This window comes from Panicum hallii, chromosome 1, assembly GCF_002211085.1.
Source record: "Panicum hallii strain FIL2 chromosome 1, PHallii_v3.1, whole genome shotgun sequence".
Classification (NCBI taxonomy): Eukaryota; Viridiplantae; Streptophyta; class Magnoliopsida; order Poales; family Poaceae; genus Panicum; species Panicum hallii.
Genome location: NC_038042.1, coordinates 9,340,128 through 9,366,739, shown reverse-complemented (window position 1 = coordinate 9,366,739; position 26,612 = coordinate 9,340,128). Strand labels below are relative to the sequence as shown.

Sequence of the window (26,612 nt, the reverse complement as noted above, 5' to 3'; positions counted from 1 at the left end):
GTTGGTGCAATTGATGGCACACATGTGCTACCAAGAGTTTCAACTAAAGATAGACATCCTTTCTTGGGAGGAAGCACACCACAACCTGAATGTTCTAGCTGCAGTAGACTTGGACCTAAGGTTCATATATATGATTGCTGATTGCGAGAGATCAGCTCATGATGCACTTATTCTAGTTGATGCTTTGCAAAGGCCAGATGGACTAAAAGTTCCACAAGATAATAGACAATGACAGAACTAGAGTATAGTACATTAGCAACCTATAGTTATAATCCGACCTATAGTTTTGTCTATTTTACTAGGTAAATACTACCTAGTAGATGCAAGCTATGCTGCACAAGCCTGGATTTCTTCCACCGTATAGAGAAACTAGGTATCATCTAAGGGAGTATGGCACTAGGAGTTCACAAAACCCAAGAGAGTTGTTCAACCTTAGGAATGAACTCTTCACTTAGGGTAACAGTGGAGAGAGCTTTTGGAGCTCTGAGAATAGATTCAAGATACTGTACAACAAGCCTTTTTATCTTTACTCAACACAAGTAAAGCTAGTTCTTGCCTGTTGTATCCTGCAGAACTAGATCTTAAGGCATGGCTTAGATGAGCATGTCCCTCCTGAGATTGAGAGGCAACCTAATCCTTCAGATGAAACCATACCCAATGATGTCCTGATGAACAATGGTTCTTGGGCTACTAAAAGGGACATTTGTACTGAACATATGTGGGCCAATAGGGTAGGAATGAGGAATCGATGTATTGTTGTGTAATTCTCCCTTCTTCCAGTTGGGTTAAGTAGTTCTTAACAAATTAGTGGTGTTGTCTGCTTTCTGAAACTTCTATGATGTAATGAATCGGATGTTATTCACTGAGACTTTTTATTTTATCACTTAAGACTATTTGAAGTGGTTCTTATATGTACCTTCTTGGTTTGTTTTATCTGTGGATGGTTGATAAGTGTTCACATTTTCTATCTTGTATTGCTTTGATACACATTTTCTGTGGCTGCATTATTGATTTACAATTATGAGAATGGCTAGTGTGGTTGACTTGAGTGAGTTGGTGAATGCACCACAAGCTGAACCTATTGAGGTTGTGCCTATGGGTGATGGCAATGCTGCTCAGGGGAATGGTCACCCTGCAAGGCTGACCTTGGACAAATGTCATGTCTAGGTTCATCCTTTACCACTTTTCTGACTTAGTGAGAGAAGGGCTCAAAATTTACAAGGGATTCAAAGAGGTTAACCTCAACCAGGTTTCCAAGGACTTATCTGAGTTTGCCCATGTGGAAGTAGCTAGCACTCAGGTGAACAACCATCTTACGAAGTGGTGTGCCAAGTGGGTGAAGATTTGCAGGCTGAGGGAACTATGCCAAGTGGGTGAAGATTTGCAGGCTGAGGGAACTAAGTGGTGCTCTATGGAATGAGGGGTTGTTTATCATCTGGCTGGATGATGAGCACTACAATGGGAATGTCAAGGTGAGGTTGTAAATGCATTACTTCTTTTACTTATTTCATGATCTTTGTTTTGTTTGCTGATATACTAATGCATGACTCGTGCCAATTTTAGGACCACCCAAAGGATGCAGAGTACCTCAACACTCCTTTGGCCAACTATGTTGAGATGTAGAACATTTTTGGAAGTGGGGTTGCTATAGGCAGGTATGCAATGGGCTCCAACAAACCATTGGGTGAACCACAAGAGCAGGAAGCAATTGACTTAGATGCTGATGCCCCCAAATCCACCCTGCCCTCCCCACTAGCTGACAACGAGTGCAAGTCTAATGCCCAGTTATCATCTGGTTGCAAGAGGAAGAGAGGACTGAATAAGGAAGAAGGGTCACTATTTGAGGGTCTGATCAAGTCTGTTGATGGGTTTGCCAATGCTATGAGAGAGGAGACTTTTAGAATTTACAGGGTTGTGATGGACTACCCCAACTTCAACAAGGAAGACCTGATGCGCTGTCTCAGCTACCTGATGAAGAACAAAGGAATTGCAGAGGGTTTCATGGAGATGGATGAGGTTGATAAGGATTTTTGGCTGAGGGACCATCTGTCCAACACCAACTTCTATGCATGAAGTGACAGTGGATGAGAGCCTCTTTGGTTGACATGAGTTGACACCGCGTAGAAGATTCCACCTCTGAGGGACCATCTGTCCAACACCAACTTCTATGCATGAAGTGATAGTGGATAAAGAGCATTTTTGGTTGACATGAGTTGACACTGCACAGAAGATTCCACCTGATATTTTTTTGACCAGTTACAATTAACATTAACTTAGCTGTGCATGAGAGTAGTTTGTCTTTGTGTTAGATGAATAGAATGGTTGTAAAGTACTCCCTCCATCCTAATATATGAGGAGTAACCACTTTATACTCAAGTTCCATGATATAAGGCACGCTCTCTCTATATGCACGTACATCGATGCAGTAATGCTAGTGTTGATAGAGAGAGTTAAATACGTTCTTTGGTCTTTGAATCAGAGGTGGTTACACCTTATATACTGGGACGGAGGATGTAACATAGGTGATGCATGCATGGTTGCATACTGAAACATTCGGTATGTTTGGGATCCATGATGCATACATAAACATTGGTGTATGCTCCAGGTTAAAGCATACATGAAACATTGTTGTATGCTCTTGATGAATACAGACTGAATTTGCTGGCTTACTATTTTTGAACTTTATACTTATGTTTCTATGGTTGATAAATTGTCTCACTGTATGATGTATGATTCAATTATTAGGGTAAATGGCATGGTATGTGGTGTTCTGTGGGAGAATAACTGGTGATTTTGAAGATTGGTCCTCTTGTCAAGAACAAGTTATCAGACTCGGGGCCACGGGACTGCGCATATGGTATAGAATATTCTGAAATAAGGAATGGAGCATGTTATATCTGTTGTAAGCTACTCGGACACGAGTAGGACTAGTTGGAACATAAGGAAACTACCCGAGTGGTATTTGGGTAGGATTCCTAAGTCGTATCTGGCTAGGATATTTGTAACCTTGTCCCCCCAAACTATATAATGGCGGGCAGAGACCTTCAAACCAATCCACATCTAAGGCAATACAAACCACTACACAGGATGTAGGGTATTACGAAGCTTGCAATCCAAACCTGTCTAAATCTTTATATTCCTTGCATCTTTAAGTTTCTAATCTCGACGACACCTCACCTACAACCTACCACCTCGGGGTATCCCTCGGTGGGCTTGGCGGTAAAACACCGACACAAGTGACAGGGTACAACCACTCCTCGTACATGGAGTATCAAAGTCAAGAAGATGCAATTGTGGCATACCAAGCGTTCTTGTACAAGAGAGCTGTTGCAAGCACAAGTACATTTAGAAGACCTAGTGAAGATGCAACCAAGACTGCTAGCAAAGTAGTAAAAAAGGGCAGAAAATCGATAATCACTAGATCAACTATTCTTTTGCTTGTTCTGTTATAGGTTTTCCTCAAGAACCTGTGAGGTTGTATGTGGTTTATGACTGAGAACAATATAGTACTTTTCAGTCAAATTCGGTTATGTTCAGCATTTGAAAGCAATACTCAATCTTATTTATTTGTGCACTAGTCAGTTGAATCAATTCAACAGCAAACAAAAAACAAAACAACCATAAGCAACACCACAACAACATAAGATCAAGCTGCACCACAACGTTGCATTCAAGGCATCACTTCAAAACACAAGTTCGTACCACCACTAGGTATATTTACACAGGGCTAGTTCATCACACTAGTTCCAGGAGGGCATTGCCAACTCCTCATTACAAAATCACAACAATGGACATCACCTCCACACAACCATTGCAGACAGCATTTACATTTACAAAAGATGTTGTTATCAGTCATACTACCCTAACTACCAAGTGCATCCACAAGTGCAAAATCAGACTTACCTCCTTAGCCGCATGATCCACAAAAGTGCAGCAGCAACTACTTTAACAATTACTTCATCTTGAGTAGAACCACAAGCAGGACAACAAGCACACCAAGCAATGCCAGCACAACCTTCCAGATCCTCTGCTTCTCTCCAAGTGCCTTCCTGGTTGCTTGTTTCAGAGCTAAGTTGCATCTCTAGGCAAACCTCCATCTAATGTTCTGAGCATCATTGTTCTACTTTAGAACCTCATTCTCTTGCTCTAGAGCTTCCTTCTCTCCCTAAAGAGCATCCTTCTCCTCCTCTAGGGACTCATTCAACTGCTTGAGGGCTTCCTTCTCATAGAACAATGCCTGCTTTTCCCTAAGCAGTCCCTCATTTTCTTCCAAATGCTCCTCTTTTTCCTCCTCCAAACCATGCCCCATTGCTTTTTCTACCATCAAATCCACTCCAATCCTGTTTGCCTTCTCCATGAACTGATCAACCATATCCCACAAGGTGCGCAATACCTGTTGCACTCTTGGTGGCCATTCATCTTTAACCCACTGAAGGAACCTGCACCTCTTTGATTTCTCCTACACACAATAGCACAAAACTGTAAACACTAGCACCACAAAATTTTATAATTTGAATAGAACAGAATGACATAACTTACCTTCAATGGGCACCCCAAGAACCTCCTACTAGTTTGCCTACCTTCCCAGGCATACAAGCGCCTTGGGTGTTTACCATGGCGGCACCTAAGCAAAGACCTTGTGGCAAGCCCTCCCCACTCTAAATCCTCAAAGCCTTAGGGATCTGCTCATAGATGCCGTCTACAAATGACATCAAGCACATCTAATCAACAAAACTACCAAACCTAGCGTGTACTCCTACAATTCTACCAAGGAAAACAAGCAGGTAGACCTATTTTGGGGGATTACAACTAGATTGGGGAAGGAGAGCGTACTACCGGGGTGAGTAGGGATGACTTGGTCGATAAGGAGTTGGAAGAAGTCCCTTCGGAGTCACTGACGGTGTTGGAGGAGCTCCCGCCGTGGCTTCACCTAATCTGGCTAGGGGAGCCTCCAACGACACCTCCACCGCGCACTGGAGAATACGAGGTGGTATGGGATGCGGTGCATGCCAGAGTGCTGGGAGCCACCCTCGACCTCATCTTGCCTGGGCTTGGTAGCGCAAGATGGGTGTCTGCAACGCTGCAGCCGCTCGCTTCATGAGATGGTAGGTCCAGCACCACTCGTAGACGTTGCCGGCTTCGTAGTGGAAGGGTGGAACATGATCTCGACTGAGGCGGGGGAGCTCACCTCCTCGGACCGCGCTAGACTTCCGCATCGCGAAGAAGGACTGTTGGTATTTCTTAACGGATGAATATATCCGCAAACATACGGATATACCGCTGTAGCACTTCACCCAGAGAGTATTCTAGGTATCGTATTTTCTCGGGAAATGGAGGTGTAACGGTTTTCTAACTAGATTACCCTAAAGAACAAGAGATAGAATGGCCTGGGTTGTGTGGTTTGTCTAAGGGTAAAAGATCCAGGAAGGATAAACTCAGCTATTACTCGTTTACTTCAGGCACCAGTTTGATCTTGATCTGTCAGGGACCTCCGGCCATTAGCCCTACTCCGACCCCGAACATGAGGGATTTCAAAGGACAGACATGGCTGTCACCACCTGTTGCCTACCCTGCAACACCGTGGGGGACTCGCAACAAGTAAAGGTAATCTAAAGCCCAGACACCACGTCTATGCTATCGATTACTACTGTAGCGTCGTACAAGGTTTATCCGTTTTTATCAGGGGTCCTCTACTAGAGCACTCGCTACCAGAACGGATGATGAACCCGCAAATAAATAGTAACAAAAGAATAAACTTGCCAAGAACTTTACCACTATAGATAACTCGGATACTTACTCAAATACTTCATATCCGATGAGGTACAATGGAGAAGAGAGGCCGACATGTCCGGCTCTTCTCCACACTTCTCCTCCCATACTTCGTATCCTAATCCTACAAGTAGGCCTAAGGTGGAGTCCGTCTACATCTCTTCTTCTTCACTTATATCTTGTTGTGTTGAATGAGGGGCTCTCCTCCTCCTTTTATACTCCTCCAAAGGCGGTTGCCGGCGGAGTTATACATGAAAACATGGGAAACCGACTTGAGGAGGGAGCGGGAGATCTTCCCGCCAAAGTTGGGCCCGAGAGGCGCTAGTGGTGGGTCGGCCAACCCCCACCGACTCCTTTTCCACCGTCCTTTGGTTGGACTAGGTAGGTCCTCATGATGGTTTGGGATGTTTTATGGCTAGATTTGTATGGATTAATACCACTCAAGTTATTTATGTTATTGCATGAACTTTAAAACCTTTCTTTGGGATTTATGAGCACTGACACCACTCTGCATCAATAAAAGCTAGTAATCTTCTTGTTTAGGAACCAAAACATTGTGTAATGTAGAGTTTATTATATCATGTTAGATTTAGTCTCACCCATCAGACTAATCTTTTGGGTTGAGTTAGGTTCGAGGTCTTGGTTGATTGGGCTCTGGTGGACCGACCTGGGTCTGGTAGGACGTCAGCTCATGTGTATACGGGCTGGGCCAAATTCCGCTGCGCACTCTAATAAGTGGTCTTAGAGTCAAAAGTTGGGAAATCTAGAATATCTTCGGGTCACATGGTAACGGTGGAGCTTGTGAACGTCTCCGGAAGGTTGCACGGATTGTGTGTGACTGGAGAGTTGGAATTGAGGTCTAGGAAAAATATCTTCGGGAAAATCGCATGGGTTGCTTCTAATGAAAGAGCTAGACCTGATATGTGATGGGGAAGATTGATATATTTCATGTTATATTGGAGACTATGGTGGATCAGCATAATAGATAAACTATGATAGTTCTCATCTATGGTACTAGTTTTTGGGTTGAGTTAGGCTTGAAATTTTGGTTGGACGGACTCCAATAAATCTGAACCTGGTAGGACATTAAAATATTTCTGTGAATATCTCTAATAATATTTCTGTGGCACGCGGGTCTCCAAATGTTATCGTCAGTCTGAAATGTTCAAAACTCAGTTCCAAGTGAAATGCCAGTCCAGTCCAGTCCCGTCCATCCATCCAGACATACGGGGAACAGGGGAAAAAGATTGATGATGATGCAACACGATCGAAGCATAAGAAGCTAGATGAACTGTTTAAGTTCCCTTCACGTCTGGTGAAGGGAATTCAGAAACAGCGGGTACATACTTCACTAAAATTCAGGTAAATCTGTCGGTACACGTCAGATGCGCATGCCTGTTTTATTATTCGCATAAACACGTATCCACAGCAGTAGTAAAGCTTGTTCGTTCAACCATCCGTGATGATCGATCACAATTGGGAAGTTATAGCACAGTTCGACGTCGTAAATCCAGAAAATTTACATGGCGAAATCCAGAAAATCGTCATCCGGCCGGCATCCTCTCTTCTTATTCCCGTCACGCACCCATGGCGCGTGTTGCCATTGGCATCTGCTTGCTGTTCGTTCCTAGCTGGCGCTGCTGACGAGCGCGTCCTTGTAGGACCCGTGCGGCGGCGGCGGCGGCACGGCCACGGAGCCCGGGTCCCGGGCCCCCCTCCGTCCGCCGCCGTGCTCCAGGATGAGCGGCACCTTGCCCTCCCTCTCCATGGCCAGCCGCTCCTGCGCGCCGCCGCGCAGCTTCTCCATGCCGCGCCCGCCCATTTGCTGCGTCTTGAACACCTTGAGCAGGTTCAGCACGCCGCCGGCCAGGAACAGGAGGCTCCCGGACAGGCAGAACCACGCCCAGCTTCGCCCCTGCATCCACACACACACACACACCCAGAGCAGAGTCGTTTCAGAGTGCGGTTTTGCCACGCGATCTCCGCATTTCACATCCCAATTCCTAATTACCAGTAGCGAGAAGGCGGCGGTGCGGCTGCGGCGGTCGTGGCGGTTGACGATGCCGGCGACGAGGAAGAGGGTGCTCCCCAGCAGGAGCGGGATCTGGACGCTCTTCTGCAGGAGCTGGACGTGGCCGCTGGCGCGCTCGTACACCTGGCAGATGTTGTGCACGGAGCCCAGGCACCAGAGCGCCGGCCCGGCGATCAGCAGGTTCAGGCCGTGCCTCGCCAGCCCGTGACGGTACCCTCTCTCCATCTGCATGATGCCAAGCAAATTAAATCTTCGTAACAAGACCTTGAGCAATGAACACAATTCAACCCCCCCTGATTGAGAGGATCCGATCCGAAATCGGTCGAACCTGGATCTCGAAGAAGACGACGGCGAGGAGCATGAGCAGGGTGCCGGCGATCTGCACGACGGGGACGGCGACCTCGACGAGCGCGAGCTGCGCGTCGAGCCCGGCCGCCACCCCGAGGCGGTAGTCGACGCCGGCGACGTGCGCCAGGAGGTCGTGCGCGTTGACGGCCAGCACGGCGGCGAGCCCGATCGCGGCCGCCACGAGGCCCGCCCGGCCGCCCCACGGCGCGAGGAGGAGCTGCGCCAGGAACCCGGCCACCAGGAGGACCGCCGCGAACACGTACACCCCGGCGTTGATGTACTCCCACCGGTTGCGCGACGCCGTGCCGGACCCCGCGCCGAGGCTGTACGCGCGGCACTCGCGCGCCGTCGCAAGCTTCACCATGGCCGCGCGCGCCCTGAGGTAGCTGCAACTGCAATGGAGCGGATTCGAGGCGAGGTGATTGTATTGGTAGGTAGGTAGGCGGAGCCGCGGGGACGGCGAGGATACAAGGAAGGAGAAGGCGGCCTTGGTCGCTGGGTCGCCGTGCTAAGCTGGCTCGTGGGGGCGGCCATGGCGGATACGTGGCGGCATGCATGCAGCGCCAGGTGAAGAGACACGCATGGCTGTTTTGCTGAGTAAAATATGAGAGTTGGACTAGAGTCTTCGAGATAGGGTACACCAGGACGACACGACGATCTGTGTGGCCACCTCCCCTTTGCTGCTGGCTACCTGCTGCTGCGTTTCAATGCCTAACTTTTGTGTGCCGTTAAAATAGAAGAGTTTCCATGGGTTTATTATCAACCAAAGAGGATCTTGTATTTGCTAGAAACTACATTGGAGTTATAAGGGCTAGCCTCCAAAAAACCACTTGTCGAAGATCATAACAATCTTAAAAAAAGGACAAATATCCAAACAATAAGCTCACCAGAAGCATAAAAAAAGAATCAAAACCAACCATGAGCAAACATGCTTTTACTTCTTCTCTAGAAAAAGCATGATTTTATTTCCAGTTACACACACCATTAGTTCATCATGTCAACACACACCATCAGCATACCACGGCTGACTAATTGTTTTCACTCACAATCTACCTCACACAGACAACATGTCGGAGTTTCGCAAGCGCCGCCCACATGGATGACCTTCGGATTCCTAAAATACTTGTCATGGCAGAGGCCCCAACACTTCGTGTCATCGCAGGTGCCCTGGCTAGCGATGAAGTTTCTGCCACAGTATGGTGTAGCACTTGCATCCACTGGGTACTCAGTGAGGCCTCCAGCCTCTGCAGCACCTGCACAGACAGAGTGATAGAAACATAGCTGAGGTCAGTGTGCAAAAGTGAGAGCATACAAATTGTGCACAATGCTGGGCCAAGAAATTGACGAACTTGAGCAGAGTGTGAGGAGGAGAATGCAGAGAGCTAAAGATGCCGCTCTGCTGGTTGCCATGGTGTTGTTTCCTTAGATGCTTATCCCCTGGTGCTAGCTTGCGGTTCAGGTGTGAGTTTGGTTCAGAAATGAGCTTGTTTAGGGGTAAAAATAGGACCTAGTTGGAGGGTCTTGAACTAATGGTTTTACATGTCTAATCTGGAGTTCATAATTAAGAACTCCTTAAATTTGTGGTGTAGCAGGGGATATGTGCTTAAATTGGTAGTAGTTTATTAGAACTCACTAAAATTTGTGGTATAGTAGGAGCTGTTTGTAAAGGAAAGGTAATGCTCGTCCATCTTAAGAAATTATTAATTACCTCATGTATATCTCCCGTGCTTAAAATTGGTAGTTTATTAAGACTAATCAGCCCACACAGATGAATATTTTTATTCTTAGGATGTGTTCGTTTCCTAGGGGAGCCGTCACATCAAAAAGAATCTTGTCATTTAGAAGTATTAAATAAAGTCTAATTACAAAACTAATTGCAGAACCCCAGGGCTAATTCGCGAGACGAATTTAATGAGGTATATTAGACCATGATTAGCGGATGATTACTGTAGCATCACTGTGGTAAATTATGGATTAATTAGGCTTATTAAATTTATCTCGCGAATTAGCACCCATCCGTGCAAAAAGTTTTGTAATTAGACTTTATTTAATACTTCTAAATGACAAGATTCTCTTTGACGTGACGGGTCTAAAGATTAGAGGGTAGAAAACGAATACACCCTTATTTATATCTTCAACATTGACCAAGGGCGCTCCAAATGACTGTACTACCAATCTACCATGTGGAGTAACTATTAACTTGAAAAATGTCTATATTCAATCAATACATGCATGAAGATCATCCTTGTTTTGAGCTTGAGCATGGAGTTAGTAGTTGGACAAAACCACTCAACTATGGTTTAGATTTCCGGGCGCCGCCGGCGAGCACCGTCGCCGGAAGGGACGTACTGCGCGGGGCAGGCCGCCGGTACGAGCACCGCGCGTACAGCGTACTGCACTCCTCTAGTCCAAAAAGCGGCGGACGAGAGCTCATCTCAGCCACGAAAAATTCCCAGCCTCTCGCTCGCACGGGCCACGGCGCCACCGGCTCTGATCTCTTTATCCACGTGGCGCTCCCCCACTGGCCGCAGCTCCCCAGGTCACCACCTCCTCATCCCCCCCGTGCCGCGGCTTCCCCTCCACCGCGCCACTGCCTCGCCGCCTGGAGTGAGAGTGACCCGTCTCGTAAACCCCGCCGCCGACCCGCCCGGAGGAGGCTGCCGCCACCACCGGTTATGCCATGGCCGTCATCCTCTCCTCCGCCGCGCCGACGCCGCTGACTCCCCCCGCTCGCCCCCGGTGGCAGCCGCCGAGGGCCCGCGGCCTCCGCGGCGGGCTCGCGCGCCTCTCCGGCGCGCTCGTCCTCTCCCACGCCGGCGCGGGCGCCGCGCTCGCCGCGCCGCTCTCCTACGAGGAGATGCTGCGCCTGTCCAACGACTCCGACGCCGGCGCGGACGGGGGCGGCTTCGCGCTCGAGCTCCCGGACCTCGGCCTCGACGGGCTCGCCGACTTCGTCGCCGAGAACCCGCTCGTCGTCGCGGCGGGCGTCGCCGCCGTGGCCCTGCCGCTGCTCCTCGCGCAGCTGCTGGGGGGCGGCGGGGCGTCCAAGCCCTACGCCGTCGCCTCCGCGAGGGCCGCGTACCAGCGCCTGCTCGAGGAGCCCGGCGCGCAGCTCGTCGACATCAGGCCGCTCAAGGACGCGCGGGAGGCCGGCGCGCCGGACCTCAGGGAGGCCAAGAAGAAGGCGGTCGCCGTGCCGTACAACGGGGAGGACAAGAATGGGTTCTTGAAGAAGCTGGCGCTGCGGTTCAAGGACCCGGAGAACACTACGTTGGTCATCCTTGACAAGTGAGGACCTCAAATCTTGGTTAATGGCTGCAATGTGCTTGGTTGTTCAGTGTGGTTGCTTCTGATTAGTCCATGCTAGGAGTCCATATCACAATCTAAGGACCCAATTTTACTGCATTTCATAGAAAAGAGTAAGTCAACAAATTGCTGTACTGTTAAGTCCTCAGTGCGCTGCGGACAATTCTATTAGTTTTTCAATCGGAACTTAAAGAACAAATTTTGTTGAGCAAGCACAGGCATTCTTGGTGTGTCACATTTTCAAAATTTAATTAAATTGAAACTTTAATCTATTACATGTCCTTTTGGGATCAAAAGTTGCCATAATAAATCCTCTCTGTCTGATTGATACGTGCTCTTTGCTTATGGAAAATTGGATCGTGACAGCATGTAGTTGATGCTTCTGAACCATGTCAACCACAGCGACTCTGTAATAGATTGCCAAAATTATTAAGATTTTGCTGATAGAACAGAGCAGAACAAAGTTACGTGAGAAAACCTGAAATGATGCCTTACATCTAGAAAGCCTAACAGTTCTTGTCCACTGCTTTAATGCAGTATTCTAGATAGCACACACTGATTTATTGGATTGAACTTAAAGGCTCATCATGTGAGTTACATGCACAGTTAGTATTAGATTTTTGTCCTTGAAAAGACCAGCGAGGTGTTATTAGCCAGCCACGCTTCTGTTTCAAGAAGAATTAGCCCACGTTTTTGTAAATACTTATTGGTTTGTCATTCTTCCATCAGTACCACAGTATACATGATATTTTTCTTCTTCTGAACATTTACATGAATTTTGTGGAAGTCAGATTTGATGGGAACTCCGAACTAGTTGCTGAACTTGTCACAGCCAATGGCTACAAAGCTGCTTTCGCTGTGAAGGATGGTGCAGAGGGAAGTCGAGGATGGAAGGTATTGACGCTTTAGGTAGCTCATGTTTTCTGCCGAATAACCTTTTTATTCACTCGACAAAGTGTCACCATTGCTAGTGTCCCACTGCAGAGCAGTAATCTTCCCTGGAAGCAGCCTGCAAAGGGGTTTAGTTTCGACTTGGGCGAGCTATTTGGGGTGAGTTATCATCTCGACAATTTTTAGGGTTCTTCGTTTGAAATCTGGATTGTACGGATTATAAGGTTTCAATGCATCGATTTTGGTTATTTTTATTTTCTTGACTATTGAATGCTGAATCTGCTAATTAAATTTACAGGATGGTTCAGACGGTTTACCTCTGACAATTGGTCTTGCTGCAGCTACTGGTTTGGGAGTACTTGCGTACACAGAGGTAGTAACACTTGGATGTTTCAACTTCAAAAACAAAACACTTGGATGTTTCTTTTCTTCAGAAGAAGCATTTGTTTTCTTACACATCATGTATGACCATCCTGCAGATTGAGACGTTGCTACAGTTTTTGGGTTCAGCCGCTATTGTTCAGCTAGTGGCAACCAAACTCTTGTATGCCGAGGTGCATAATTTATTCCTTTCTTATATTAATTGGCTTCAGGGCTGTGAACAGGATCTTCATTCTTTGATAGAATATCTTTTTTTCAGTGATGAAATCTTACATATATTTATGCTTCTCACAGGATCGACAAAAGACCCTTAAACAGATTGACGAGTTCTTTAATAAGAAGGTTGCTCCAAAGGATCTTGTTGATGAAATAAAGGTATCTAGCCATCTTCTTGATTGTTTCTTGTTAAATACTTAAACTATTTTTTTCAGAATCATCCAATCCATAGATTGGCTCCTGTCGGAGGAAATCTCCAGCCGGGTGGCGGAGTGCACCCGCCTAATCCTAATTTAGGGAGAGTTTGGGGGAGACCTAGGAGCGCTTGATCAAAGGGCAGATGAACACGGGAAAGACACGAGGATTTAGAGTGGTTCGGGCCGCCGGAGCGTAATACCCTACGTCCACTTTTGAGTTGTATTGCTTGAGAGAGCTTGTAACTTCGTTGAGCCCCCCCCCCCCCCCCCCCGGTCTACAGGTGGGCCCGGCCAACTGGAGCCTGTGATATGAGTAATATGGAGATCTTCCTCTTCATCTCCTCTCTGTAGTCCTCTCTATCGGGAAGTTAATGTGCGTATCTACAGCCAGGATATGGTCTTGTGCCGCCTTACCGGCACAGTGCCTGCTGTCAGTGTTACGCACAGTGGAAGACTTGCTGTCACTGTTGGGCTAGAACCCTCTGACAGGCGAAGAAGCTGCGTTGACCCGTCGCGCCGTCGCCTCCGCGCACAATGTAGCAGCGCACGCCTCGGCTCTCCGGCACCAGACCATCGTTACCCACGCGCGCGCGGCGCCGTGAGTTGACTGCACGCCGTTTGCCCGTGCACAGTGCACAGTGATGCGACGCGCCGCCTTGGAAACAGGCGGGCTTACCGTGGTGTCAGCATACCTACCCAGCGTGTTAGTGAGCATGCCATGCCCTGTCTTGGGCACGCACAATCCACCTACCCGCATTTAATGCGATAGTTGGGCTTGCGCTCCACAGGAGGCCTTCTGCCACGGGCACGTGGCAGGGTTGGCCCTGCAGCCGCCTCCCAGGCAGCTTGAGGCGGCACGTGGCGGCTCCGGACCCCTTCCCGGGGGAAAGGGAGGTCCGGACCCCCGAGGCTAGTCCGGATGGACAGGACCAGAGGGGTCTGGCCCCCACACGTTGCGGCGCCGGACCCCCTGGGGGGTCCGGGCCTGTAGAGGCCAGACCCGAGCACCCTGTCCTCACGGGCACGTGGAGGCGCCGGACCTATATGAGCACGGGGGGGGGGGGGGGGGGGGGAGGTCCGGAGACCATGATCCCAGCTGTCAGGCCCGGGCCGTATGCCCCGTCACCCATAGGACAAGGACGAGGTCACAGATAGCCTTGCGCCCATCTAGTTGGTGACCCTGTCAGACGACTTCCTGTCAGACGGGGCCCGCGGAGAGGCAGATCTCCTCGCAGCGGGCCACCACGACCTTCTGGTTTTTGAGCCACTCCTTGGCGATGACGGAGGATAGGCGGCCGAGCATGTGGTGGCGTGCGTCCACCACGATGCGCTTGGCGCACACGCCGGAGCCGGACACCATCGCGCCCTTACCTGTGAGGCGGCAGCGACGCGCTAAGGGTCTGGACACCCTAGCAGGAGGTACCCCTGTCCGTATGTACCGACAGCTCCTATTTTATTTTCTGGATTATGTACTCTGATGGTCTAATGTTTTTCTAATTTGAAGTTCTTATCTAGGTTAGAGACTTTGCTTGCATGTTGGTAGACTTAAAATGCATGGTCTCTTGGTTACACTGAACAACTCAGTGGCCGCATATGCAGTTTTACCTGGAACGTAAACACTAAACACTGAACAATATCTCACTGCTTTGTTTGAAGAGAAAATCCACGGTGCTTCGTTTGAAGGGAAAAATACATGATTTTTCACAGAAAGAATAAGGAAATATGATCACTTAAATTTTTCAATACCTTGAAGTTTTCCTACAAACCCAACAAACCTATTTAAATTTCAATAATTTGCTCATCTATATGTTTTTTTAGATATTGTCTGGCCAAATATAATGTGTTCATATGGTCTTTACTTGAGAGCAACTAAAATGTTATATGGCATTCAACATTATTCCACTTAATGTTTTTCCTTACCATTTGTAATCTTTCCTTGACTTAATTTTCTACACAGTTTTGCACTGTTGTTAATTCTCAGTGCTCCTGACAACGACACAGCCATTTCCTATGAAATTGATACAAAATCCCTGGGAAAATTCTTTCAGCAATTGAACTGTTCCTGGTGAAATTCTAGCAGACTATTTGTTTTTGAAATAGCTTTATTCTGAAGCTGGGCCAACCTACATTGTTTTCCATGGATAAAGCTTTTTGAATGTCAATGTTTGTTGTTTAGAAAAGTTCGTTTTCATCTACAGGAAATCGGGCAGGCTCTACTACCTTTACCTGGTGAAACTAAGAGCACACCAGCACTAGCAAGTGCGACTCCAGCTGCTGCCACAGCAACAGCTGCACCAGCAGAGGCTGCTACCCTCGCGCCAACAGAAGCAGCTCCTGCTGCTGCACCAACACCTGCCGCACCAGCAACAGAGGAATCAGCTCCTGCAACGCCCACACCTACTGCCAAACCCAGACCTCTGTCACCTTACCCTAATGTAAATATACATCTGAAACTCAGTTCTCAATTGCAAAAAAGCACTTGATGCATCAGGCCATGCTCATCATTCTTTCATCCGTGTGCAGTATCCGGATCTCAAGCCGCCATCCTCACCTTCGCCTTCAGCACCTTAATTAGGCATGGGTACAAGAAACCGGGTCTAGAGGATATTAAAGAAATTGAGCTGTTCATATGGAGCCACCGTCTCACCAAAGGTGTATGTTGTACTATGATCCTGACTGTGTATTTATTGACTACTACGGCAGGTTTTTTTGGAGCAGTAAATATATGATGTTGTTTTTTCCAAGTGATCATTGATGTTCTCTGTTTTTCTTTTTGTATCTTATCTTGGTTCTTGTAAATGTCAAATTACTAGTGCTGCGACTGAGACTTCAAGCCTACAGATCATGATATGTTTGACCTGTAAATTTGTATTTTGGTCGTGGATTGGGAAACAACAAATTTAAGGCATTCGTTACAAATTACATTTCACTTTAGTTTTGTCGTAAGTCCAATTGCTCTAACGTTGGCTATGTTTTTAGGAAAATACATTAACATCTATAATACCAAATAAATGCACTACCGCATATTGATAGAATCGGATTCAATGAAACTAATTGGATGTTGTAAATATTGTACTTGTCGAGTTTGACTTAGGATCAATCTAAAGTGAATTATAATTTAGAATGGATGGATAGTTATAAAGTTTTTGCTTCTTCTTTATTATAGTAATTATAAAAATAAAAGTGTAATATCTTACTAATTATATACTATCTCTTTGTTTGTTCTAAATAAAAAATTTCCAACTTTAGACATTTTTATAAAAAAAATACGCCAACATTTACAACATCAATAGTTTGGTTAAATCCACCATGCAACTATGCTTCATAGTAAATTTATTTGGTACCACGGATCTTAATATATTTTTCTATAAATTTGATAAAAATTAGAAAATTTTGATTTTGGATTAAACGAACATAGCATAAATAAGGGTATGTTTGGCAAGATTCTTGCTCCTCCAAAAACAGCTCCGGCTCCGGCTCCTCCGGTGGAGTGGCTATTTTGGTAGAGCTGAAGCCATTTAAAAAAAATATTTGGCAAAACGGCTTCATCTAGTTGTTCTTAAAATACAAAGTATGAAATGACCACAATACCTTCTTTTTTATTTTTCATTCTTCTCATTTATTTTCCTTTCTTCCGTTCTCTCTCCATCTTATCCTTTCTTCTCCCCCGATCCTCATCCTCCCCACCCCTCGACGCCCGCGTGCCGCGGCAGGCTACCGCCTCAGCCTCGGACCTGCGCCTCGGGCTAGCGCCGGTGGCCGCCGCCTCCTCCGCCATGGCCCGCCGCTGCCTCCTCCGCCATGGCCCTGCCGCCGCCCGACCTCCCGCCACGCCCCAGGCCATGGGCTCCCGCTGCCGCCTCCTCTGCCGTGGCCCTGCCGCCGCCCAGCCTCCCGCTCGCCCCGCCGCGCCACGGGCCACGGGCTCCCGCCGCCTCCTAGCCTCCCGCCCTGCCTCGCCGTGCCTCGGGCTCCCGCCGCTGCCCAGCCTCCTGCAGCCGGCACGACTGGTCGAGAAGCAGTGGCCGGCCGCCGCGAGGAGGCGCAGTGCACGCGTGGGGGGCAAAGGTGGTAGTCAAGATGGAGGAGCTGGAGGAGCCACGCAGAGCCATGTTTTGTGGCTCCTCCTCCACCAAATCGCTCCAGAGAGCGGAAATTCCAAGGCTTCACTGCTAGAGCCGCATGTGTGCATCGGGTTTGGGAGGGCTCCAGCAGGAGCCGATTTTGGAGCCGCTCCTGGAGTCCTGCCAAAGGGGCTCTAGAAGGTAGATAAAGAGTAGAAACTGTTATGGGCCGATTGGTCCAGCCCAAAATGTACTTCACGGATAAAGCATTATATACAATTTAAGGGATGAACAAATTCCTACGTACCAAGCAACATAATTTTATTGATTAATAATGAAAACCATAATTTTATTGATTAATAATCAGAACCATTCATGAAGCGTTAAGACCTATATCTTGAAACATGCGTTATTTCTTCCCAAAGAACCTCCGAAAGGATAGGGGAGATTCTGCAATTCAATTAGACTGGTCCTACAGTTGCATGCTACAAGAGAGGCCGTACTCATATTTTTTATTTAGACAATAACACCACACTAGCACCACTTTTGAGAAAGTGTGTCTTAGTCTTTTTTTATGACATTTTGGTCTACATTACCTCCCTGGCAGGACATTGGGTATTGGGTTTTGTTAGGAAACATGGAACACTACACTAGCGCAAACAATAATTTAACCACGCTTGCATAGGATCACTTACGAGTCGAGGATCATGGATGTTGTACCTTCCCATCGCGCGGCGCGGCGGGAGACTTGGCGAAGCGCGAGTAGTCGATATAGTCGACATCGGGAAGTAGTCGAATGGCCTGATGTAGTGCGCAAACGAGAAGCACCTCCATAGCAGTCCACACGTATAGGGCACGAATACAAAACGTAGATGTGGTAGCACCTCACGAGCACTCGCAATCTGGAGGATACGGGCGGAAAGGGGCTGCAGCGGCACTGTTCACCCATGGTATTGTAGCGGCGGCGGTACTGTTCACCCCATTAGGGTTTTCCAATTCCCACATCCGTATATAGACGTCACTAATGGGCCTTCAACCTTTTTAGCCCATTAAAACTCCAGTACCCTAATGGATCAAATCTATCAAAGCCCATTAGCGGATCCAATCCGATTGGCTCCAGAGCATATATCCAACAGTCTCCCACTTGCACTAAATTCAACTATGCGAACAGATTTATATTCTAACCCTTTAAGTGTGTGATCCTGTAGATTCATGTAACCAACGGTCATCCGGAAACTATTTCCAGTCAATAGTTATCATTGGCCTAGACGTACTAACTCCTGAAGGTTCACGAAGATCATATCTTACATAACTTGTGACACTCGTCAATACAAATATCCTTCCGCCACACGACACCTAGCCAAGTACAAGGCGAGTGTAGTGCTACCCTTGTCAACTTAGCCATATCTCGCTCCATGTAGAACTTATTTCACCGACTAACCTTTAGTCGTGGCATTGCCATGCACTTTCAGTTCCTACACATTGAGAGGGCCCAGAGGCATCTCTCCCTGATGTAGTAGGGGCAGATTCCATCTTGACTTGATGCACCCTGCAACTTATTTCAGAACATACCCGAAAACTACCTTTATAACTACCTAGTTACGGGGTAGCGTTTGGCATCCCAAAATATGCTCTTCCACAATCCAGGACTCTATGCTGATCTCATGTCTAAGGACTTTAGTATGCGTCTCATTACAAGACTCACCGATAGCACAAAAATATTCGCGGTGTCTCAGAATGGGTCTATCCAACTATGTGTTCCTAACACGTCCATATTGTCAGTGCGATATCCTATGTCACTATGATCTATGAAACCTGATCATCTCTGACACATATGCCAGCTTTTCACTACACCACTGTCCTACATGATGGAGATATAAGCTGGGGATCTCAATTTAGTACACTATCAATATAAGCTATGGAGTTTCACAAGCGAATCACATATTCACTCAATCACATTCTATTGATAATGTCATGGAACGAATCACTAGATGTGCATTTTACATTGAGATGTCATCATCCTATGATTGCCTCCTAGGCATACATCCTCATCAATCTCCCACTTACAAGAGTGTCAATCATGCCAGCATCTCATGCCCATAGCCCTTGTATGAGCCTCGTGCTTCGCTTGAGGGAGAAGCTTTGTCAATGGATCTACCACATTCAGGTCTGTGTGCACCTTGCATATCTTCACATCTCTTTGCTCGATGATTTCTCGGATCAAATGATAGTACCATAGTGTGCCTGGACTTTTGGTGCGACCTAGGCTCCTCAGCTTGCGTAATTGCACCACTATTATCACAATAGAGGTCTATCGGGTCGGAGCAGCTAGGGACCACGCCCAACTCAGAAACAAACTTTCTGATCCATACAGCTTTGCGGCTTCTGAAGCAGCAATGTACTCAGCTTCTGTTGTTGAATCTGCGACTATCTCTTGCTTGGAACTTTTCCAGCTCACCGCATCACCATTGAGGTAGAAGACGTATCCTGACTGGGACTTACTATCGTCCTTGTCGGTTTGAAAGCTAGCGTCGGTGTAACCACTTACAACGAGCTCTTCCGCACCTCCATAGACTAGGAAAAACTCTTCAGTCCCTCTAAAGTACTTTAGAGTATTCTTTACAATGGCCCAGTGACTATCACTTGGGTTAGACTGGTATCTGCTCGTGACGCTCACAGCATAGGAGACATCTGGGCGTGTGCACAACATGGCATACATGATGGAACCAATAGCTAAAGCATACGACACATCACACATACTTTCTTGCTTATCAGGTGTCGAAGGATATTGACTATCACTTTGGTTAGACTGGTATTTGCTGGTGACGCTCACAGCATAGGAGGCATCTGGGCATGTGCACAACATGGCATATATGATGGAACCAATAGCTGAGACATAGGTATGAATCCTTTCTTGGACTCATTCATGTTGAACCGTTTCAACACCTTGTCTATGTACATGCTTTGGCTTAATCCAATTAGCCTCTTAGACCTATCTCTATAGATCTTTATACCAGCATGTAAGATGCCTCTCCAAGGTCCTTCATAGAGAAACTCTTACTCAGTGAAGCCTTTACAACCTCCATCAGAGGAATATCATTTCCGATCAACAGTATGTCATCCACATATAGTATCAAAAATACAAGTGCGCTTGCACTGGTTTTCTTATAAAAACAAGGTTCCTCCAAATTCTGTGAGAAGCCAAACAATTTGACCACCTCATTAAAACGAAGATTCCAGCTCCTAGAGGCTTGCTTTAGCCTGTATATAGACTTAATAAGCCTACATACTTTTTTAGCATTTTTGGGATCAACAAAACCTTTAGGTTGTGTCATGTACACATCCTCGCTTAGGTTTCCATTCAGGAAAGCCGTTTTAACATCCATTTGCCATATCTCGTGGTCAAAATACACGGCAATTACTATAAGGATCCGGATAGACTTTAGCATAGCGATGGGTGAAAATGTTTCATCATAATCAACCCCTTGAATTTGATAAAACCTTTGCCACCAATCGTGCCTAATAGATGTGAACATTTCCATCAGCGTCTAGCTTTTTCTTGAATATCCATTTACATTCAACGGCTCTCACGCCATCGGGTGGATCAACCAGGTTACAAACCTGATTATCTCTCATGGACTCCAATTCAGATTGCATGGCATCAAGCCATCTTTCGGATTTCGATCCCCTTACTACCTCTGTGTAGTTCTTGGGTTCATCATTGTCCAACAACAATATGCCGTATTGCCCCACAATGAGTAGCGTGTACTTTGAATTCGGGCGGCGCACCCTAATGGGTCTTCGTGGTTCAGGCACTCCTGTTTCGTCGGTGACATTCACTGGCTCATCTTGTTGAGGCTCCTCAGGAGAAGCTAGTGGGAGTTTGGCGTATATTACGAGCGACAAACACTTTTCCCTCATTGGGATTGAAGACATAAATTCCATTCCACAACAGGACACCAGAACATGCCTTGCATAAAAATAGAACAACATTTGTTCTTTATTACAAAGTCATAATGTTCTTATTAAGTGCAGGAACACAATAACAATTATTTAGTTCTAGCACTAATCCTGAAGGCAGCATCAATGGATATGTGCCGATCAGGAATACAACAACATTTGCTCCATTTCCAACGCGCAAGTCCACCTTGCCTCTTGAAAGGCGCTTAACTCTTGTCAACCCCTGCAACAACTTGCAAGTGTGAATCATCGCGCCGGTATCAAATCCCCAATCATTATTAGAACGAGTTGCAAGATTAGTTTCAATAACATTTATACCTCTAGCAGCCTTGTTCTTTTTGACCTGTTCCAAGCACTTTGCGCAGTTCCTATACCAATGCTCGGGCTCCTTACAGTAGTGACATTTATCTCTTGCCTTGGTGCCAGCCTTCTCCTTGCCTTTCTTCTGAGCATGAGTCTTACTCTCCTCAGATTTCTTGGCCTTAGTGAAGTGCTTACGCTTCTATCCACCCTTCTGTACGGTCATCACATGATCGGGAGTCTTCCTAAGACTCTCTTCTGCCTCTTAAGCATCTCATGCAATTCAGGCAGAGTCTTGTTCAAGCTATTCATATAATAGTTCAGCGTGAATGGCTCAAAACTAGGGGGAAGTGACTGTAGAATCACATTAACGGCCAGATTGTCATCCAGTGGGGAGCCTAGTCACACCAATGACTCAACATGACCAATCATATTGATCAAGTGAGGACTCACCGGTTCCCCATCTGCAAGCCTAGATCCAAATAGGGCCTTCGAGGTCCAAAATCTGTCCACCCTCGCTTGGTTCTCAAACATTCCCTTCAACCTCACGATCATATTGTGTGGGTTAGCGCTCTCAAACTGCTTTTGGAGCTCGGGACTCATACAGGCAAGCATTAAACATTGGACGTTAATAGCATCATCATTGTGCTTCACATACTGTCGGTATTGAGCCGTATTGTGTCCAACAACTTCTAGCTCTTCCGGGTGGGGAACGTACTCCTTTTTCTCTTGCGTGAGAACAATTCTCAAGTTTCGGAACCAGTCCATAAAGTTAGTTCCATTCAGTTTTTCTTAATCAAGAATAGTGTGCAAATTGAAGCTTGATGAGCTAGACATCTACAACAGAGAGATATGCAAGGACTAGCACTACCTTCGTTAACATTTATAACAAAAAGGATTTTTCAACCATTATGTTTTGCTAACGACCCTCCAACGTTGCATAACGGGATGAGATCCAACATTTTCTATGAAACTAGTGAGCTTTAGCATCGCTGCTAGCAACATGTCAAACAAGGTAGACAACATTTGTCAATCGCATCATATGCGACTCTCGTTTGTTGGGTGGCATCATATGCCCCTGCTCCCAACTCTCATACCCCGAAGCCTAAGTCCGACTTGATAGCTGTGGTGTCTGACACCATCCTATAGATCGATGTAGAAGATGACACCCTGCTTTGGCAGACCTACCACAAACTAACAAGAACCAATAGGTGCAGCTGTTGGAAGGGTATCTAAAATTCAATTTTTCACGAGGGATTCATCATATTCATCATATTCATCATAGGCATTTAATAAATATGATAAGCACAACCATATTGTGACAGCATGGCCTTTTTTTCATCACCAATGAAAAATCAGCATGCTTGTGGGCAAGCGTCGATGAACGGGAGCACGTGCACCTCTATATACTGCCTCTTGTTGCCTAGCATCCGGTCGTCGACCTGCAGCCAGCGATGTGTTACATTTATTTTTCAATTATTACAAACTAATATAAAAAATAAAATATATTACATCACAGAACATGCATCATATGTTGGTACACGGACCGATAAAATAACAGCTTCAACCCGGCTGTAATAACTTGCGACATGTAGGCCACACGAATTATTACACACAGATCATTATATGATTTTGAGGCCATACCGTCACATCATTCTCTGCAAAGATGAGTTAGGTGTTTCTTCGAATCGATGTAACGCATATTTTTGCGATGCACAATTAGCCCCGTCAGCCGGTGATGGATAGGATGGATTTTCACGTGCTGTTAACAATTAACGAATATGGCATATCTACCAGTGTAGCCCAAAACGCGGTGTACCAACCACTTCGCTGCACGAACTTGCAACCCCGTGGTCAGCCGCGCGACGCTCGCGCGCTATCATAATTTGACGGCCAGTTAGACAATCACATAATTGAGGAAGCAAGAACGGAGCAAAGCGGTCTGATTCACACATATTGCTATCCAGTAAGATGGTATGTTCTACAACTAAAAGCGCAAATTTTAGATCCAAAATCAGCACAACGTAAGCATGGCTCTAATACCACTATTAGGAAACGTGGAACGCTATACTAGCGCAAACAACAATTTAACCATGCTTGCACAGGATCATTTGCGAGTCGAGGACTATGGATCTTGTACCTTCCCATCGCGCAGCGCAGCGGAAGACTTGGCGAAGCTCGAGTAGTCGATGTTGGGAAGTAGTCGTATGGACTGACATAGTGCGCAAATGAGTAGCACCTCCACAGCAGTCCACACGTACAAGGCACGAACACCAAATGTAGATGTGCTAGAACCTCACGAGCGGTCGCGATCTGGAGGATGAGCGGAAGGGGGCTGCAGCGGCACTGTTCACCATGGTACTGTGTCAGCACGGTACGTTCACCCGCGGCTACTGTTCATCCGTGGCTGCTGTAGCGGCGGTGGTACTGTTCATCGCATTAAGGTTTTCCAATCCCCACATCCGTATATATAGACATCACTAATGAGCCTTCAACCTTTGTGGTCCATTAAGACTCCAGTACCCTAATGGATCAAATCCATCAAATCCCATTAGCGGATCCAATCCAACTGGCTCTAGAGCATATATCCAACAGGTTCACTTGAGACATGTCCTATAGTTTTTGGCTAAAGACAATTAATTGGCATGATCATGTGGCTGACTAGAGGTACAAAGCTACAATCTACCGGATAATGGAGTGGATTGAGGAGCTAAAGGAACAAATGTGGTTTTTTTCCTTAGGACTGTTGTACTCATAAAAGCTAATTTATGAGCCACTGCTACAACACAATATGTACTCTTACCTAAAAGAAATAAATGCACAATGCTGTTTATGAACCATTGGTGTTTTTTGTTGAATTATACTTTGCGAAAATTTTCTTGCTCCAAGCTGGTTATATCGCTTCTGTCATCATATCTGCAATGCACCACTTATAATGCTTGATCCAAATTTGTACCCATTTTGTATACATGTGAATCATATTAAATCTTTGAAATGACCTAGTTTTAGAAAGGAACTGAATGCATCTCACATGTGCGCCAGGATCAAGTTCCGCACATATGATAGACGATATAAGTGTATACCCAAAATAATATCATAACGAAAGAGAGTATTATAGTACTTTATTACATGATCGAAAGTCTTAATCTTAAGCGATTAAATAAACATTCATGACCAGCAGCGGACTTCAACTTCACAGGTAGATGATTAACAGACATACGCCTAGAACTCCTCAAGATCTTCAGGGAACTCTAGACAATTATCTTGTTCTGAGCAGCATTGGTTTTAATAAAGCAAGCGTGAGTACATTTATGGTTGGTACTCAGCAAGTGGAGTAAATTATAAGACATGCAAGGCCAAATTCAAGAAAAAACTGACATGGTTTGACTGCGATAAGCATTTTTAATTGATCAAGTTTTATTTAGCAAGCATTAACTAAATGTAAGTATATACCAACTCTTAACTAAATAAAAGATATAAGATGATAACAATAAATAAAGAATATCAATTTAGTTCATCTTTAAGTTCAATTATCATGTGAGGGTCCAAGCCGCTCTTAACCGTGAGCACGGCTGATATATCAGTTTTCACTCTGCAGAGGTTGTACACTTTACCCACAACTCGTGTTTCCCTTAATGCCCGGGTTTGCAAGGCCCTTAAACTCTTCCAAGGTGAGTGGCAGGGATTCACTACGAGGCCTTTACGAAGATTCGCTAATTTATGACAATCTGCTAAGGTTTCAAGTCAAAGTGGTCATAACCCTCCCTAATGAGGAAGTGCCTTAGCCAAGAACCACATATCATAAAGCCTTAAGAGAATCGAGCTATACCCCGACGATGCAACCTCTCTTGACCTTTCGGTAAGATTGGCATAAGCTAAAGTTTCTAATTAATTAGGCAAGATCAGAGCCATGTAGTATTGTGGTTGCACTATTTTCCTAGGTGGTTCTCCATATTCCAATTAATGCAATGATCTTAATTATCACCATAAAGGTATTCCAGAACATGGATAAAACTAGTGTAGCGCGATTTTCAGGTTGTCCAATCGAAGTCTAAGAAAAAGCAACTAGCGTATCTATAACATAAATATAACAACCCAGGTTTAATCAAGAAAGTTCAAAAGAAACTAGGCACATCCTTAGTTTGGGATCCATCATATTATACACACAAAGAGGCATATAAAGTAAATATGTGTATTTAGAAAGTTATTAGGGCCGAAATATGATCAAAGACCACTTGCCTTCATCAAAGTACTGCTGCTACTCAAGAACGTCTTCAAAGCCTTGCACTTGCGGATCCTCAAACTGCGCACAATCTATCACAACACACAAGTACATATAAGCAAATAAGTACAATAAATAAGAAATAGTACACCAAACAATATAAACAGAGCAAAACAACATTATAAGGCTACTGCATACGTCACAAGGGTCGCGTAAGCGCGAGAATTGATGAAAACGGAGTTAAAACGGAGAAGTTATAGCTAAAACATGATTCCAGGGGTTTATTTATAAAAGATTTGAAACTAGAAGGGCTCTGAACAAAGAAACCGAGGGTTAAAACATAATTAAACCTTAAATCTAGGGTTTAGATTGGAAAACAGAGGGGCTAGGGACGGCGGGTTCTATTTTAGAAAATATAGGGGCTTAAATAGAAGAAAAAGAATCTACTCGTGAATACTTTTGAACTGCCGTGGACTGCGGGTTGATTTTGATAGAACTCAGGGGCTAAAGCGCAAAAGATCCTAGGGTTGACCGGTATCGGGTTATTTGATCCGATCTAGATTAGATCTAGACCGTCGGATCTGGATCGGACGGCCGGGAGCGGTTGGCGGCTCGGGGTGGCGGCGCTGGACGCCAGCGGCTAGGGCAAGCGGCGGCGGGCTCGCCGGGGAATCGCGTAAACGCGATTCCGGCCATGATTTCGGCTTGGGTTTGGCCTGGGAGAAAGAGAGCGAGGAGGGGAACGCGTTTAGGGTCTTGGAACGGGGTGCCAGGGACCAGGGAAGGCGGACGATGGCGAGGCGCGGCACGGCAGCGACGATGAGCAAGCGTCGCGGTGGTAAGGGGAGAGGAAAAGGGAAAGCTGGCCGGCGAGGATCCTTACCCCAAGGCGGAACTCCGGCGGCAATTGCTCGATGGCGGAAAGT

The 26,612-nt window shown here is 46.2% G+C and overlaps 3 protein-coding genes across 3 annotated transcripts; 2 read left to right on the top strand and 1 right to left on the bottom strand.

Annotated features, from left to right (window-relative positions):
- The first annotated feature begins 1,421 nt into the window (after positions 1–1,421).
- On the top strand, positions 1,422–2,189 carry LOC112880107. The gene is made up of 2 exons (XM_025944595.1): positions 1,422–1,472; positions 1,564–2,189. Exon 2 carries the CDS (start codon positions 1,663–1,665, stop codon positions 2,071–2,073), a length of 411 nt encoding a protein of 136 aa, XP_025800380.1. The 5' UTR covers positions 1,422–1,472; positions 1,564–1,662; the 3' UTR covers positions 2,074–2,189.
- Positions 2,190–7,143: 4,954 nt separating this feature from the next.
- On the bottom strand, positions 7,144–8,608 carry LOC112875505. Its single transcript, XM_025939384.1, has 3 exons — positions 8,130–8,608; positions 7,781–8,026; positions 7,144–7,684 (listed from the first exon to the last, which is right to left on the bottom strand). Exons 1-3 carry the CDS (start codon positions 8,511–8,513, stop codon positions 7,397–7,399), a joined length of 918 nt encoding a protein of 305 aa, XP_025795169.1. The 5' UTR covers positions 8,514–8,608; the 3' UTR covers positions 7,144–7,396.
- Positions 8,609–10,688: 2,080 nt separating this feature from the next.
- LOC112874339 (protein THYLAKOID RHODANESE-LIKE, chloroplastic) lies at positions 10,689–15,978 on the top strand. Its single transcript, XM_025937618.1, has 8 exons — positions 10,689–11,437; positions 12,247–12,349; positions 12,440–12,505; positions 12,645–12,719; positions 12,826–12,900; positions 13,022–13,102; positions 15,339–15,575; positions 15,664–15,978. The coding sequence occupies exons 1-8, from the start codon at positions 10,830–10,832 to the stop codon at positions 15,709–15,711; spliced, it is 1,293 nt and encodes a 430-aa protein (XP_025793403.1). The 5' UTR covers positions 10,689–10,829; the 3' UTR covers positions 15,712–15,978.
- Positions 15,979–26,612: the final 10,634 nt, after the last annotated feature.